General features: G+C 55.1%; 1 protein-coding gene across 2 annotated transcripts in view; it reads left to right on the top strand.

The window, feature by feature from the left end:
- NKD2 (NKD inhibitor of Wnt signaling pathway 2) overlaps positions 1-14,226 on the top strand; it is a 29,197-nt gene extending 14,971 nt beyond the window's left edge. For both annotated transcript variants that reach the window (XM_037062939.1, XM_037062940.1), the window contains 7 exons: positions 9,366-9,426; positions 9,771-9,886; positions 10,321-10,416; positions 11,071-11,218; positions 11,547-11,631; positions 12,251-12,378; positions 12,570-14,226. In XM_037062939.1, the coding sequence (XP_036918834.1) occupies positions 9,366-9,426; positions 9,771-9,886; positions 10,321-10,416; positions 11,071-11,218; positions 11,547-11,631; positions 12,251-12,378; positions 12,570-13,162 (1,227 nt within the window). In that variant the 3' untranslated portion in view covers positions 13,163-14,226. The remainder of the gene's footprint in view (positions 1-9,365; positions 9,427-9,770; positions 9,887-10,320; positions 10,417-11,070; positions 11,219-11,546; positions 11,632-12,250; positions 12,379-12,569) is intronic.
- Positions 14,227-15,202: the final 976 nt, after the last annotated feature.

Consider the following 15,202-nt stretch of genomic DNA (forward strand, 5'->3'; position numbering starts at 1 on the left):
TTTGAGGGGAAGCTGCTTGGAAGGTGCTGGGCCTGGTGTTCAGCCCCTCCCCCCCTTAGTTCCCCTTCCTTTTGGCTTGTCATGGAGAGAACGTAGCCCGGATGGAGAAGGAATCTGCTCATTCTCTGGATGCAAGGACGGAGGGAACACAGGGCCTGCTTTTAGGTTTTGCAGGGTCAGCAGGTGGGGGCAGTGGGCATTGACCACATCAGTCATGGCTTGTCTGGGGGGCTCAGAGCCCCAGCAGGCAAGTCTCAGCAAGTCTCACGTTAGTCAAAGGACTGTGTGACCGGGATGCCACCCCGAGTGTCCAGACAATGGTCCTTTGCAGGCCGTCCGCCTTCACAAATCATGGTGCCAAACCTGTCTTCATCCAAAGAAGCCCGAGCTGGGCGCTCTCTCTTGTGTAGTAGTGTTGGGAACGACCCCCACAAGTGCTGCCAGGGTGAATGTCCTGCACTTGGGCTCATCCTGGGCCCTGCCCCCAATTTCCCAAACCTTGCAGCTGCCTGGATTCGGGACAAGATCATCCCTTACCACTCATATGGTCAGGTTTCCTCCTAACACTTTATCTTTCGTGTGTGGGGTCTCCACTAAATTTCTTTAAGGGTAGATTTTGGTTGGCGTTCATAAAAGTAGCTTAGGTTTGCCTCTGCTCCTTTAAGATCCTGCTGCCAGATACCAGAGCTGAGGGAGGGGTGTGCCTTGGGCCTGGCCTCCTTCCTTTGATCTCCAGAGCCTCAGCCAACAACAACAGAGCCAGGCTGAGGTTATTACGTTGTCCTCGTGCGCAGGGTGCGTTTCCACATGATGCTGCAGAGGTGCTTTCTAAAGGAGAAAACACGCTCATTACTCTTCCCGGAGCAGCTCAGCCCGGGGGTCCTGGTGCTGTAGTCGGAGAGTAGCCCTTCCACGTTTCCAGTCTGGCCATGTCTGCCGAGGGCCCTGACATGCGCAGTAGGCAATGTGTAGTGCCTGCCTGCTAAGTTAAACAGTTTAACTGCGTACATTTCCTTTCCAGCTTTGTAATAATCTTCCTTCAAAATCAGAAACAGGAGGCTCTAATACTAATGAAAGAAAAGGAAAAGTCCAGTGGGTTTTCCCGTGGAAGACTCTGGGCTGGGGGAAGGTGAATGCTGCAGTCGAAACCCAGTGGCACAGACCTCGTCTGAATTTTGGGTGGCTGGGAGTAGGGAGGGCTCGGGGGTGCTGAGTCCTTGTTTCTGTTGTGTGGGTTTCGTGACCTGTAGTTAGTATGCTCAGAGGACGGCAGCCACATTTGGAAGATCGATCACTCTCGACTTTCCTTTTCCTGCGAAACACTGTGTCATTGACTCCGAAGACAAAAACAGGAGCCGCAGAACGGGGCAGAGAAGGGGGTGTGCTGAGTAGCTGCAGGGTGGCCCAGGAGCATTTAGTGTTGAGCCAAAAGCAAAATTCCGGGATGCTGAGACTGGAACTCCCCGAGGTTTGTTGGCATACTCTGTGGTCACTCCTCAGTTATCAAGGGTAAAAAAGGTTTGTATGCACACATAGTGTGAATATATAGTCCGTGTTACCCACGTACATTCATACGCATTCATAGACGAGATACACACGTGTGTACGTTCACTTAGTGTTTTCTAGTACATTTAGTGTCTGCACTGAAACTTTCCCTCCCCCGCCCCAGAAGCCTGCTCACCCTCAGCCACGCCTGAGTCTAGTGGAGACTGGGAGGATGCAGATCCTGGTCCCAGTCACCAGCCTAGGGCTTGGGGTCAGGGGCTCTTATAGCTTCTCTCCCCATTGCATCAGTTAATGTGGGTAGCATGAGTCCCTCTTCCCAAGGGTGGGAGAAATAGAATCCTGGCCACCACTTTGTTAAAGCCAGCCCCTCACTGACCTTCTACTGATGACAGTGTTGTCCCCGCATGTGTTTATGGGGCTGGCCACTGGCTGGATCCCTGATGGTATCATTGGTGGACACTCCTGTCCCCATGTGTCATCAGTGGATGTGCCTGTCTCCATGGCATGTGTCCTCAGTCGTCCTTAGCATGGGCTTGGCAGTCATTCCCCAGCATGGTCCAAGTGCAGGGCCCTTGGGAACCCTCTCCAAGGTCAGGGTGTTTTTTGGGGTGAGTACCAACAAATAAATCTCCATAGACCGGGGTAAGTGGGGTGTGTCAGACAACTTGTCTTACTAACATGAGTAAAACTGAGAGAAGTGGGCAGGGATAAGATGAAGATAGAGACTTCATACAGGATGTGTGTTACCGCTGACATGTGAGGAGACACATGGTTATTTTAGGAGACCCTTTGATCCCAAGTGACTGAGTCTCTAAATGTAAATTCCAAATTTGGTTATTACAAAGCCTGATGAGACAGTCCTGACCCAGGATTACCGATGGGCAGAATCTAGAAACGCCCCTCTCAGATCTTGAAGCTCTGTTTTAATTTTGAGAGAAAGAAACTAAAACCATCTGCAGCTCATTGAGAGGCCTGTTTGCATGGCCCCCTGCCCGTGAATGCTTGGCTTCATCGTCCCTAATCTTTCGCTTTAAAATCAGAAGTTCAGAATAACAGTTACAGCGGCCCCTTGAATGGGACCCACCATGGGCCTCAGCCGCACATGTGTCGGAATTATTAAGCCCATAAAACTACATTGTCACATCTGAAACTGTTTAGCCGTTGAAACCGAGACTTCCACTTCAAAGCTGCCGTGGTGTTTCCAGACAGACGCTGGCGGATCACCTTGAAGTCAGATTCCATCCGCTGGCAGGCAAGCAGCATAAAGCAGCCTCCACCCCCTCACAAAGCATTTCTTACAACAGGCTCTGAAAGTAGCCTGGGTCCCTTAGACACTCCGGGGCAGATGTGCTCCCACACAGCCTCAGTCTGGTGGCGTCTGGAAACTCGCCTTGAATTCCTGGCCCTGACTATGGGGTTCTTTTATTGAAACAGCCTTGGACCTGCTTGCTGCCTGCATCCACATCCATGTTTCTCGGCTGGAGCGCTTAGTGACGGGCCCCTCCCACCTGAGGCTCCTGCAGAGCACAAAGCACAGGCCTTCAGTCCCCTCCCTCCTCCTGCCCCCCAGTTTACCCCTCCTTCCTCCAGTCTGCCCTCCCTTGCCCCCCGACAGTTCCCGCGGTGCCCACCTGCCAGCTGCGCTGTCGGCCTCCTTGTTCTCTCCAAGACCCTTGACCTTTCTGACCCTAATACTTCTCCTCACCCCCTTTGGGGGTGTCCCTGCCCTTGGGGTTGCTCGGGACCCAGCCTCACCCCTTGCCTCTTCCTGCATGGTCCAGTTCGGTCTGGTGCCCGACGATCCCAGGCTTCCCCCACCTCTCGCCCCTGTCTGTCCCACAGAACATCCAGTATCTTGATGGCCTCCAATGGGGGTTCAGGCACCTCCTGAGCCCAGGTCATTCTGGCCTGGATGTCACACTGCCCTCCACCCTCACGTAGTCCCAGGCACCTCCCAAACTGCCCTGAAGTGGCCTTGGCCACCTACAGCAAAAGCCTGATGGACATCTTCCCTGAGGGACCCCGGCCATACCAGGCCTCCCTCTGCCCTCACCTGCCTGCTGTGCCCACGGGGCCCGTGATGCCCCAGTCCATCACAGCTGGGCAGGCGGCTCCTGCTCCCCAGCTCCTCCCTGACCACCCAGCACTGGCGCTGCCACCATTTGCAGGATTAATCTTGTGCTGAGCCACCCGCAAAGACGAGTAGGGTTGCCCTGTAGCTCTTGACATGGCAGCTTTTTACTTCTAGAGAGTTCCATGGCTGGCCAGGCAGCACTAACTGCAGAAGTCAGAGTTGAGGTGATGACAATGGCCCTTTTATCTCAGCTGTTCCCAAGGCCTCCCCATGAGATACGTTAGGGCTATCTCTTTCGCCGGCTTAGGCGTTACCTGTTAAGAGCAGGGAACCAAGGTGAGGCTATTTCCCTGCTGACCAGAAACCCCACCAGGCCATTCCTGTCACAGAATCCTGTCCTTGTCCCTGCCCTGTGCCCCTTAAAGCCACATGAAGTGGAGATGGGGAGCAGGGATACAGACCTAGAGAGGCACTCTGAATCAGGAGCACCTTTGCTGGAGGTGACTGAACGTACCCAGGAGAAGTCCATCTTATTTCTGACCTCATGGGAACCCTTGGTAAACAGCACCTTCTAGATAGCCCCTTTGACCACGAGCGTAGGCCCTGGAGGCCCCATGACCCTAAACATTCACCCAGCACTTAAGGTCATCCTCTTCTCAGGAACCTGCTGAGTCACTGAGGGAGCATCCGTGAGTTCTGTTAAGAGCAGTTCTGGAAAAATGCCACCAACACACCTGCTCAGGTTACCTCCTCCCTGTCCCCTCCTGTTTTTCTCTGCCCTCCCCCACCTCTTTCTTACCTGCTTGGACTCTGGTCCACATGGAGTCCAGTGCTGCCCTGCCCCACACTACACCTGGGAGGAGGAGACACAGGACTTGAGAACTCACCCAGAACTCCAAGGAGCAGCCTTGACCTCATATTCAGGAGGTCAGTACTTCCAGAAGGCCAGAGGTGCTGGGGCTTTAGGCTGTGAGCTATCAGGGTCTCGAGATCCATTGAGTGGGTCACCTGAGTCTGTTTTAATGGAAGAAGCAGCAGTTCCAAGAGCAGCACGGGACCCAGAGCTACTCTCCTGTGGGTGGTGTGCACCCAGGCACCAGGCGCCCACCCTCCTGGTGTCTCATCACTTTAACATCCTGGGCCCTTTCACAGAAGCGGGGCCTTCTCCTGGGACTGAGCACACAGAGCTGGTTTTCTGGAGAGTGTCAATATTTGCCCCTGGGGTATACCACATTCTCAGGAACGCAAGCCGGAGAGGCCTGTTGGAGTCTGTAAAGAGTCTACTTGGAGAAGCAAACCAGTTTCTGGCAGTGTGTCCATCACATTTCTCTCTTGAAGCAAGAATTGCATGCACATGCGTCTCCTGCCCTCAGCCTTGTTACCGGCCTGTTTAGGTTACGAGGAGGAATTCCAGTCTGCAAGCTCGGTGTCTGGAACTGCGTTACCTTATTTGTCCTTGCAGCACAGGTCTCCCTGTTAGGGCAAAGGTCTCACAGTGTGGCGTGTGGGCACTCCTGGCACACAGTGGGCACCTGGAGAGCCCCAGCTCCCTCCTCGGAACCCATTCCTTGTTTCACCAAGAGGAAACCGAGGCCTGAGTGATTCAGCAGCCGACTGAGAATTGTTGGCCAGTGTAGCGGCATGGAGACCAGGCCCAGCTTTGGACAGTGGAAGCTGAATGTACACTGGCCCCACAGACCCCTGTCCTCCTCCCGGGAGCTTATGGCTGTGGCCTGATGTGAAGAAGGGTCTCTGCAGATGTGATCCCATCCTGGTGGGGTGCCACCCGCCCTCATGGGTATCTGCAAGAGGGAGGCACTGCAGGGAGAGGCCGTAGGACAACGGAGCAGAAGTTGGAGCTGTGGCCACAAGGCCAGAACACCTGGGGCCACCAGGAGCTGGAGGAGACAGAAAGGACCTTCCCCTGGAACCTGCAGGCAGAGTGCAGCCCCGTGACACCTAGATTTCTAACTCTGGCCTCAGAACTAAGAGCATGAATTTCTATTGTTTAATCCCCCAGTTTGTGGCCATTTATCGTGGCTGCCCCAGGACACTATCACACTGTCCCCCAGCCTCTGTTATCCTCAACAGATCCTGATTTTAAATGTTACTTATTTTTTAGAAGGAGAGGTAGGGAGAGAGAAAGACATCAGTGTGTTGCTCCACTTATTCATGCATTCATTGGTTGATTCTTGTATGTGCCCTGACCAGGGGGGTCAAACCCGTAACCTTGGCATATCCTGACAATGCTGTAACCGAGTACCTGGCCAGGGCCTCGGACTCTGTTGAAGCCCAGATCCCAAACACCTCTGCACTAACCTCCTTTAAAGAGCTATAGGCCGAACTAACACAGATCTTTCCAAGGAAACACACAGGTTTTATCTGTTTGGAAAAGAGGAGACACCTGTCCTTTCTGGGACAAAACAACTCAATGAATCCCAATGGCTGCTGGTTGGAAACGCAGCACGTCTCACAAGGTCTCTCTTTTCCTGGTGCTCGGCCTCACTCAGTCGTCAGGTGAAGAAGCAGCAGCCCCTCGGCACTTTTCCCCTCAAAGATCTTTCCCAGAGGTCCCCACCTTTGTTTTATGCAAGAGCATGGGGTTTCTGAGGAAAACAGAGGCCCCTGGCAACTTGGGAATGTGTTTGCTAAGATCCCAGATGCAGCAAAGTTTGAAGGAATGTGTGAACAGTGGAAGCTGAAGAGCAGAGGTGCTTGGGATGTGGGCGTTTGCATCACAAAAGGTTTCTCCTTCCCTAGCTCACCTGCATGGCCTTAAGTAGCGGCTGGTGTCCTGCCCCTCCCTCGGCCAGGTGTGTGAGATCTCCCAGACCTGGTACCTGGGTGGACAGCCCATGCCACCACAGTTCTGGTGGATGGGGGTGAGGACCCTGGCGTGGCTACCGGGCTCTGCTAAGTGCTGTCCCATAGGGAGGTGTGGTCTGACCCTCTGGTCTTTCAAGGGAGGCCAGCGGCCACAATTGTAGGTGACTCTGCCAACACCCTGCACTCACAGACAGCTGTGGGGAATGCCTCATGGTCTTACCTGAGCAGATGGTCAGTCCTGGGCTTTTCACCAGGACCGGTCCCGGACAGACCCTTCCAGCACAGGGCTGCTTGCTGGGGAGGACGAGCAGCTCAGTCTCGTGCTATGGCTTGTGCTCAGGATGGAGTTGGGCAGGAGATATGGATGGTAGCCTTGGGGCAGCTCATGGACAGGCCTGAGTGGTCTCTCCTGAGAGCCCCTGCAGGGAGAGGGGGACCCCACAGCGAAGGTCAAAGTCCCCTAACACTGACGTGCAAAAGAAGGACCTGGGTGTTCATGAAGAATCAGGATGCCTCAGGCTGAAATCCAGTCCCCATGGCCAGCAGATGCTGGGGAGCGGATGCATAATGCACCAGGGCAGCTGGAGATGGGAGCAGGAAGCGAGGAGAGCATCGAGCATTGTTCCCCGACCCTAACCCCCTGTGCTGGAGGGGGTTGGCAGGGCAGGCCCACCCCGTTTGCTTGATAAGGGAGCCCCAGGATCTGTGGCAGGAACAGAGCTCCCAGCCAGGAGAGTAAGAAGCACGGGGCTGAGGACCGGCTACAGAAACCTGGCCAGGCAGAAGGTGGGGCTGGATCTGGATGAGAGGCAGACTTTTTTTTTTTAAGATTTTATTTCTTTGTCCCGGCTGATGTGGCTCAGTGGGTTGGGTGCCAGCCTGCAAAGTGAAAGGTGGCAGGTTCCATTCCCAGTCAGGGCATATGCCTGGGTTGAGGGTTCAATCTCCAGTCGGGGCGTATGAGAGGCAAAGGATTGATGTTTCTCCCTCACATCGGTGTTTCTCTCCCTTTTTAAAAAAGATTTTATTTATTTATTTTTAGACAGAGGAGAAGGGAGGGAGAAAGAGGGAGAGAAACATCAATGTGTGGCTGCCTCTCAACGTGTCCCCCACTGGGGATCTGCTCCACAACCCAAGCATGTGCCCTGACTGGGAATCGAACCAGCGACCCTTTGGTTCACAGGCCTGCACTCCATCCACTGAGCTACACCAGCTGGGGCTCTCCCTCTTTCTTCCTCCCCTCCCTTCTCTTTTTTAAAAAAAGATTTTATTTAAGTTTTATTATTTATTTTTTTAGAGACGAAGGGAGAGAGACATCAATGTGTTCCACTTATTTACACATTCATGGGTTGATTTTATTTACTTTTAAATAAAATCTTTTAGAAAAGATTTTATTTTAAAATAAATTTAAAGATTACATTTCTTTTTTAGAGCAAGGGGAAGGGGAGGAGAAAGAGGGAGAGAAACATCGATCTGTTTCCTGTTGTACGCCAGCCCCTGCCCCCACCCGACAGCCCAGGGATATGTCCTCACTGGGAATAGAACCTGCGAGCTTTCAGTTTGCTGGCCAGCACCCAACCCAATGAGCCACACTGGTCAGGGTGAGAGGAAGACTTTTATAGGCATGAGGCTGGGATCCTTTGGGGGTGGCAAAGGGAGTGAGAGAGAAAACGAAGCTCCAGGAGCTAGGGTCTCCGCCACAGGGTGCTCAGATCAGGTTAGGTGGGTAAGGGGCATCCCAGGACGGGGGCAGGGCTCTGTGGGAGGTGGGCACTTGCTGGACTTCAGGAGATGGGGTATCTGCTTGAGGGCCCCAATTATCACCCCAGTGGGGAGGGGCCGCACAGCTGGCCAGCATCCCTGTGGTAGGTTTATCCATTGCAATTAAAGCTTTTGGCCTTTTTGTTTAGCCAACACAGCACAGATTAAAGGGCATTTTTATGTAACCAGGACGAATTTGACCCAAAGCAGCAGTCACGGGGATGAGAAATTGTTACTTTTTTCCCAAATGCTTTCCCCCGCTGATTTGAGCCCCTCTGCATCTCAGAGGTAGTTGCTGATTTAGCTCGTTGGTACACACCGTAGATTCTAGCATTGGATATGTATGGAGGAACTTACTTTTCAAAAGGAACTTTCAGGCACTTTAGGGCAGTACTCACATTGGATTCCAGGCCTGGGGACAAGGGGAAGATGAGGGGCCCCCAGCGACGCTGTGGCTCCCTGTCCGGAGGAAGGATGAAGCCGTGGGGCTGCAGGGGCTGTCCCGCCAAGTAGCCTTGGGGGTTCGTGCCCACCTGCAGACACCTCTGCCTCCATCCTCTCCCGGGCCCCCACCACCCTGCAGCCATTGAGTCAGGACAGATATGTCTGGGAAGCAGAGGGCACCGCCCACCCTAGAGTCCCCAGGAAGCCCTCCTGCCCCTGGGGTCAGTGGCTGGTATAGGCACAAGGCTCTGCCAGGCAGGGTCCTCTGGTTCAAGGTGCTTCCCTGGTCACCCCATTCATGTTTCCTCTCCTCATGTTCTTCACTTTCGTGGGCTCATTATGAGGATTGTGTGAGCTTTTGTTCTGCAGAGTTTCTGTTGGAAGTATCCCATTTTTCCATGACTGGTTTTGGGATTGGCTCTGAGGGCTTCTCTGAGCCCTCAGCCTCACCTGGCTGCTCTAGGGGAGGTGCCTTCCCCCTTCCCCACCACCAACGCCTCACAGCTGGGGGGCCGGCCACCTGCGTTCTCTGGCAGAGACAGGGCATCACTGTCTGGCAGCTGCGTGTTGTCCTGGAAGTGGTTCTCATGGAACCAGACGACACGGGGGGTATGCATGTGTTTTACTTGCTAAAAGCCTGAGGCTTAGTGAGGTGTATACAGGTTGGCATCTCTGCAATGACACGCCTGAAGGCTGGTGCTCACGGCCTGCTCCACTGAGCCATGCAGTCACACACTCCCTGTTCTCTCTGCAGGAGCTTCTCAGTGGGGACCCCACAGAGGGACCTTTCCGGGAGGACCAGTGTCCTTTAGAGGGTAAGTCCTGCTCCCCAGACTGCATAGACTCTACCCTACACCCCAGGTATATGCCCAAAACCTGCCCTCAGGACACGTGGACAGATGAACCCCTGATGACATGGACCACCCATGCTCCATGATCCTGAACTTCCACCAGCCCAGACCAGCCCAAGGCATCCTCCTCCTCACCTCCATCTCTGAAGCCACTGCTGACTATGCCTGGCTGTCCCAGGCTAGGGCTGAAGGCCTGGGAAGAACCACAGGTTCCCAGATGCACCTTCCCATATCCCTGCTGCCCCGACTCACCTGCTTGGGCTGGGCTGAGGAAAACAGCTCCTCCTTTCTCCTTCCCACACCTCCAGTGGCCCTGCCCCCCGAGAAGGCCGAGGGTCGAGAGGTCTTCAGTGCAGATGAGGCTGAGAGAGCAGCAAGCCGCGAGGGCCTTCGAGGCCTGGGCAAGAAGCACCTGAACATTGACGTAGGTCTTCGCTCTGCCTCACGGTGCATGGGGGTCTGCAGCTGGGATGCATAGGCACACGTTGGCTCTAAAACAGCCTCCTACCTGGACAGTTTGCTTGAGGTTCAGCTAGTTAGAGGAGTCACGGCAAAGCTTGCTTGTGCTTCTAACGTCCACAAGCTCTGGGAGAGGGGCGGTGTACAAGGAAGGGGTCGCTGCAAATCCAGCTCAAACTGGCCAATGTGGCACCAAAGAATCTGGGGGGCTTCCCCAGCTGTGGGACTAGCACCTCAGGAATGACACAGAGGTCTACCATTGATTGGTCTCCCAGCCCATCCAGGGCAGGAGCTTGAGGGAGCAATGAGGGGGCCTGTTCTCCCAAGAGAGGGGGTGGGCTCAGGGGTCCCAGCATAGGGTGATGACCCTACCTGCCTCTGCCCCCATGTGTCCTGCAGGCGCTCCAGTGTGATGTCTCGGTGGAGGAGGACAACCGTCAGGAGTGGACCTTCACACTCTATGGATTCGACAACAGTGGGAAGGCCACCCGGGAGGTGATGAGCTTGTGTTTTTGGAAGATGGTCCATAGGTCGAGGCTGGCAGCAGACAGGCCACAGTCTCTGTGATGGGGAGACAGGCTGAGCCCGTGGGGTAGGAGGAAAGGCTGGACCTTCCCCAGGGTGAGGGCAGGGGTGATAGATCTAGGCAATGGAGGGAGCCTAGGGAGTCTTGTGGGCCCAGGCTGTCAGCCCTGCATGGCCAGTTTCTGGACCCCCTGGGCACAGTGGTGAGAGACCTCGGAGTGTCCTGGGCACTCGCCTCTGCTGGCTGCATGTCCAGGATGGGCAGTGTGCCCTTCGAAAGGAAGTAGGCACATAGGATGACAAAAATAAGTGTCATTGGGTTTGAGTTAAATATTGGTAGTTATTTGATTGCGAAGTCCTTTGAACATACAGATTCGGTGTGGAATTTAAAAGGTCCGAGAGATGTGATTCCAACGGCAGCAGAGCTGCTTACCCAGGCTGTTTGGTGCCCTGCGGGGCTAAAGTTGGAGTAAGAAGGGCTGCCATAGTGGTCGTTCTGTCTGAGCCAGGGTCTGTGTGGAATGCAGAGGGACTCAAACAGGCAGGCAGCCTGGAGGCGGTGGCATGGGGTGGGCAGATCCCAGCCTGGTCTGCTTGTGTCTGTGACACCGGTGCCATCCTCAGGACATGTCCAGCCTGATGCACACCATCTATGAGGTCGTCGACGCCTCAGTCAATCACTCCTCGGGCAGCAGTAAGACCCTCCGTGTGAAGCTGACCGTCAGCCCCGAGCCTTCCAGCAGAAGGAGGGAGAGTCCCCCTGCTGGACAGGGTGAGGGGCCTATGTCCTCTGCTCAGATGCCCTGAAGATCCTGCTTTAAATGGCAGCCTACCCACTCCTTGAAGATACCCCTCTGGCTCCCCACCCCCACTCTGCATTTCCCAAGAGCCCTTATCTCCACACACCAGGCCACGGGGACTACTGTTCATTGTTTCTACTGTTCAGCACCACCCTCCCATACCCTCCCACCTGCCGGGGCAAAACCTCTGGTTTCCTGAACATGGAAAGCAAAGCCTGGCACCTGGCAGGGGCTCAGAAGTATTTGCTCGGTGAATGAATGAATGAGTGCACAAATGTGTGAGGGAATTTCTTCTTTCAGACCGGGAGCCCACTCGCTGCAGGACAGAAGGCGAGCTCTCCGAGGACTCCAGGGTGGCTGACAAGAGGCTATCTGCTTATATCAGGTGAGGGGCCGGGGTCTGGCTCCACCCTCCAGGTGTGCCCTGCTCAGGTGGGAGCAGCCCACCCGCCTTGCTTCCTGCAGGCCTTGGGACTGTTCCCTCAGGGCAGACTGCCAGGAGGAGCACCTGGGCGCCTGTGGGGCAAGGGTGCCATCTTATGGCTTGGTACTCTGGAGCCGAGAACACCCAGGGTCTGTCTGGAGAGATGGGTGAGGCTTAAAGGGCAGGTAAGCCTGGAGACCATGAGTTTGGCACTCTCTGCACACTATGGTTCCACTTGCCAGCTGTGGCAGTGACAGGGACAGTGGAGGTGTCAGAGCAGTGACCCACTCTCTGCCTCAGAGCTCGACTGGGTGTCCTAGGTGGGCCAGAAGACAGGAGTTCTTGCAGGTTCCATAGGCAGTTTGCAACAATGATCCTCAGGTGTGGCTGGGGTCCCAGGCTGGCTGGCGACCTTGCTGTCTTGGGCACTCACCCTTTCTGATGCTTTTCTCTGGGCGGTGGGTGCCGGTCAGAGCCCACTGCCCAGGACCATCTGCTCCAGTGCCCCCTTCCTCTCTGAGGAATGTCTGCTCTGGCCTGGGGTGGAGGTCAGGCCTCTTCTGCCCTGTGCCCCACGCAGGAGGCCCAACGCTGACCCCCACCCCTGCCCCGTGAGGGGGCCGTACTGCGTGGATGAGAACACTGAGCGGAGAAACCACTACCTAGACCTGGCTGGAATAGAAAACTACACATCTAAGTTCGGACCCGGTAGGTACCAGAGACTAGTCCCTGGGCGAGAGGCCCCAGGGTGTGGACGCCTCCCTTAGGAGTGTGAGGGCCCCAGGGCTCCTTGCAACAACTATGCTGCAGCATTGCTCCCGTGGTGGTGGGGTTCCTGGTCCAAGGGGAGATGGCCAGGCCCTACAGAGGGTCTCACAGTCTGTGTCCCCTGTGTGCAGGGTCCCCACCAACACAGGCCAAGCAGGAGCACCAGGGCAAAGCCTCACACCCCCCAAGCAGGTCTCGCTCCCAGGAGTCGGATGCACACACCGTGCACAACCGCAGGTCCCAGGTGCTGGCTGACCACGTCCTGCTGGCCAGCGAGCCTGCTGCCCGGGCCCTGGATATGCAGCCCCGGCTGAAGGGGCAGGAAAAGCAGTTCCTCAAGTCCCCCAAGGGCTCAGGCAGGCCACCAGGGGTGCCCAGTGGGAGTGTGCCTGGTGGAAGCAAGCCCGGGAGGGCTTTCAGCTACTACCTACCAGCCCCCCTACCCCAGCCCCCCCAGGACGGTCACCACCTCCCACAGCCCCCACCGCAGCCCCCGCCACAGCCCTATGGCCACAAAAGATACCGGCAGAAGGGCAGGGAGGGCCACTCACCACTCAAGGCCACACTGGGCCAGCCTGCGGTAATGGAGCATGAGGTGGTACGGGACCTGCCACCCCTGTTGGTGGGGGAGGCCTACTCAGTGCCCCTGGTCCAGCGCCACGAGCACCACCACCACCATGAACACCACCACCACCACCACTACCACCACCACCACCCATCCTAGCTTGCACACCCTGGCCCGGCCGCCCCGACCAGGTGCCCAGCTCCAGGTCTCTGGTGTGGGCGTCTGAGGTGGCACCAGGTGGACACTCGCAGAGAAGGCCCTCCCTCTGCTCTCCTTTCCTCCACGCTCTTGGTGGATGTCACGTCGAAATGAACGCATTTGATGCCACTGATGTTTCGCAGTTATGGAGTGATTCTGTGTAACCTATAAAACCACATGTAAGCATAGACGAGCACAATTGTATCTTTCATTTATGATTCCAAAGTGAGCCCTCCTGGCCTGGAAGGGACTCTGTTCAAATGACTTCCTAGTTTTCCTCAAGGAAACACCTCATGCTCTGCGTGCCTTGGACTGAGACCTGCACAGTGGCAAGGCCTTGATGCTATGGAGCCGGCAGTGAATGTACAGCATCACAGCCCTCGTGTATTTTCATCCAGGTTTGGGGGAGTGACTGTTCCTTGGTGTGCTGTGTTTGCGGGGGTGAGTTCTCCACCACACTGAGTACAGCTCATAACGGAAGGGCGGCCACGAGGGTGGCGTGAAGTGCTCCCCAAACAGTGGTCAGTAAATTCTGGAAGTGAGGCCATGGGCACAAAGGGAGAGCATAGGTGGGCTGGTCCCAGCACCAGCATCTTAAATGGACACAGACATGGACAGCAGGGCCGGGGGGTGGTAGTTTCTATCTCAAACACACACAGTCTGCTGGACAGGAGGCAGGACGTGTGTCCTCTGGGCTAACACACAAAGCATCTTGGTGCTTGTGGCAGTTTCCATGAGGTCCGCCAGCAGAAAAAACAGTATGATCCCTCTTGGGAGAGGGGCAGTGATGGTGTCTGAGGGCCACGGAACCTTGGCTGGCAGCAGCCCCTGTGGCAGGGCACAGCTGCTCCTTCCTCCACCTCAGATGAGCAAGTGGACTTTCTGGCAACTTGAGAGTCTGGGCAGGTGGTTTGGCATTCATCTTCATGGAACTGTTTCTAAGAATCAAGCAAATTGGTGGTCGTCTTGTAATTGAGGTTTTTTCCCCCCGGGCATAATAAAAATATGCATTTTGTAATACGTCATACCATTTTAAAACAAGCTTTTTATTTCTTTTAAAGATTTTATTTTTGTGTGTTTAGAGAGGGAAAGGGAGGGAGAGAAATATCAGTATGATCTGTTGCCTCTCACACACCCTCAACTGGAGACCTGACCTGCAACCCAGGCATGTGCCCTGCCCAGGAATTGAACGGGCGACCTTTTGGTTCGCAGGCTGGTACCCAATCCACTGAACTATACCAGCCAGGGCCAAAGTGAGCTTTTTAAATAGGTACGGTCAATCCATCTGCACCAGCCTGTGGGAGCTCATGCTGCACAGAGAATGTGTCTGTATCTGTTTATAAAGATGTTTATGGAAGGAAAATTAATACACAACTCCAGACTTACAAGTCATTTTTTCCCTCCACTTTACTGCTCCAAAAAACAAAAACACCCAAAACCTAAGCCCCAAATTGGGTTTATGCTAATCGGGCACTTCAGGCCACTGTCTGGGGCAGCGTGGCCCCGGGTTCCACGGAGATGCTGGGCTCTTCGTGATGAGACTGTGGAGGAGCTGATGCATCATTTGCAACTGTCTCCCCTTTTGCCGTCATGTCCCTGTCTGGCCATTGCAAAGCTCCTCCAGACTTCCGAGTCACTGGTGTCTGTGAGCCAAGGCCACGGGTGAGGGAGAACTGGGGATTCTCAGGGTCTTTGAGGCAGGAGCACTCGCATCTCGGTCCCAGATATTTCAGATCATCAGCCCTCAGCCAGTGTCTGGATGCTCCACTCACATGCATCCTGCATGGTGACACCCACACCGTCAGCACTGGGGTCTTTACAGAAACGCCTGTCATCTGACCTGGGTCCGTTCCTCAGTGTGCAGAGCTGTTGCACCTGGTCCCACATGTGGGAACCTCATTTAATGAACCCAGCACCCTCTGCGGCCCTGCCACAGCTCTCTGTAAGCGTTCAGCAGACTGGCTAGCAGGAAGGTGGGGTGGGGCCTGAACTCTAGCCTCT

The sequence above is a fragment of the Sturnira hondurensis genome, unplaced genomic scaffold, assembly GCF_014824575.4.
Source record: "Sturnira hondurensis isolate 20B ecotype Veracruz unplaced genomic scaffold, ASM1482457v3 Scaffold0014384, whole genome shotgun sequence".
In the NCBI taxonomy this organism is placed as follows: Eukaryota; Metazoa; Chordata; class Mammalia; order Chiroptera; family Phyllostomidae; genus Sturnira; species Sturnira hondurensis.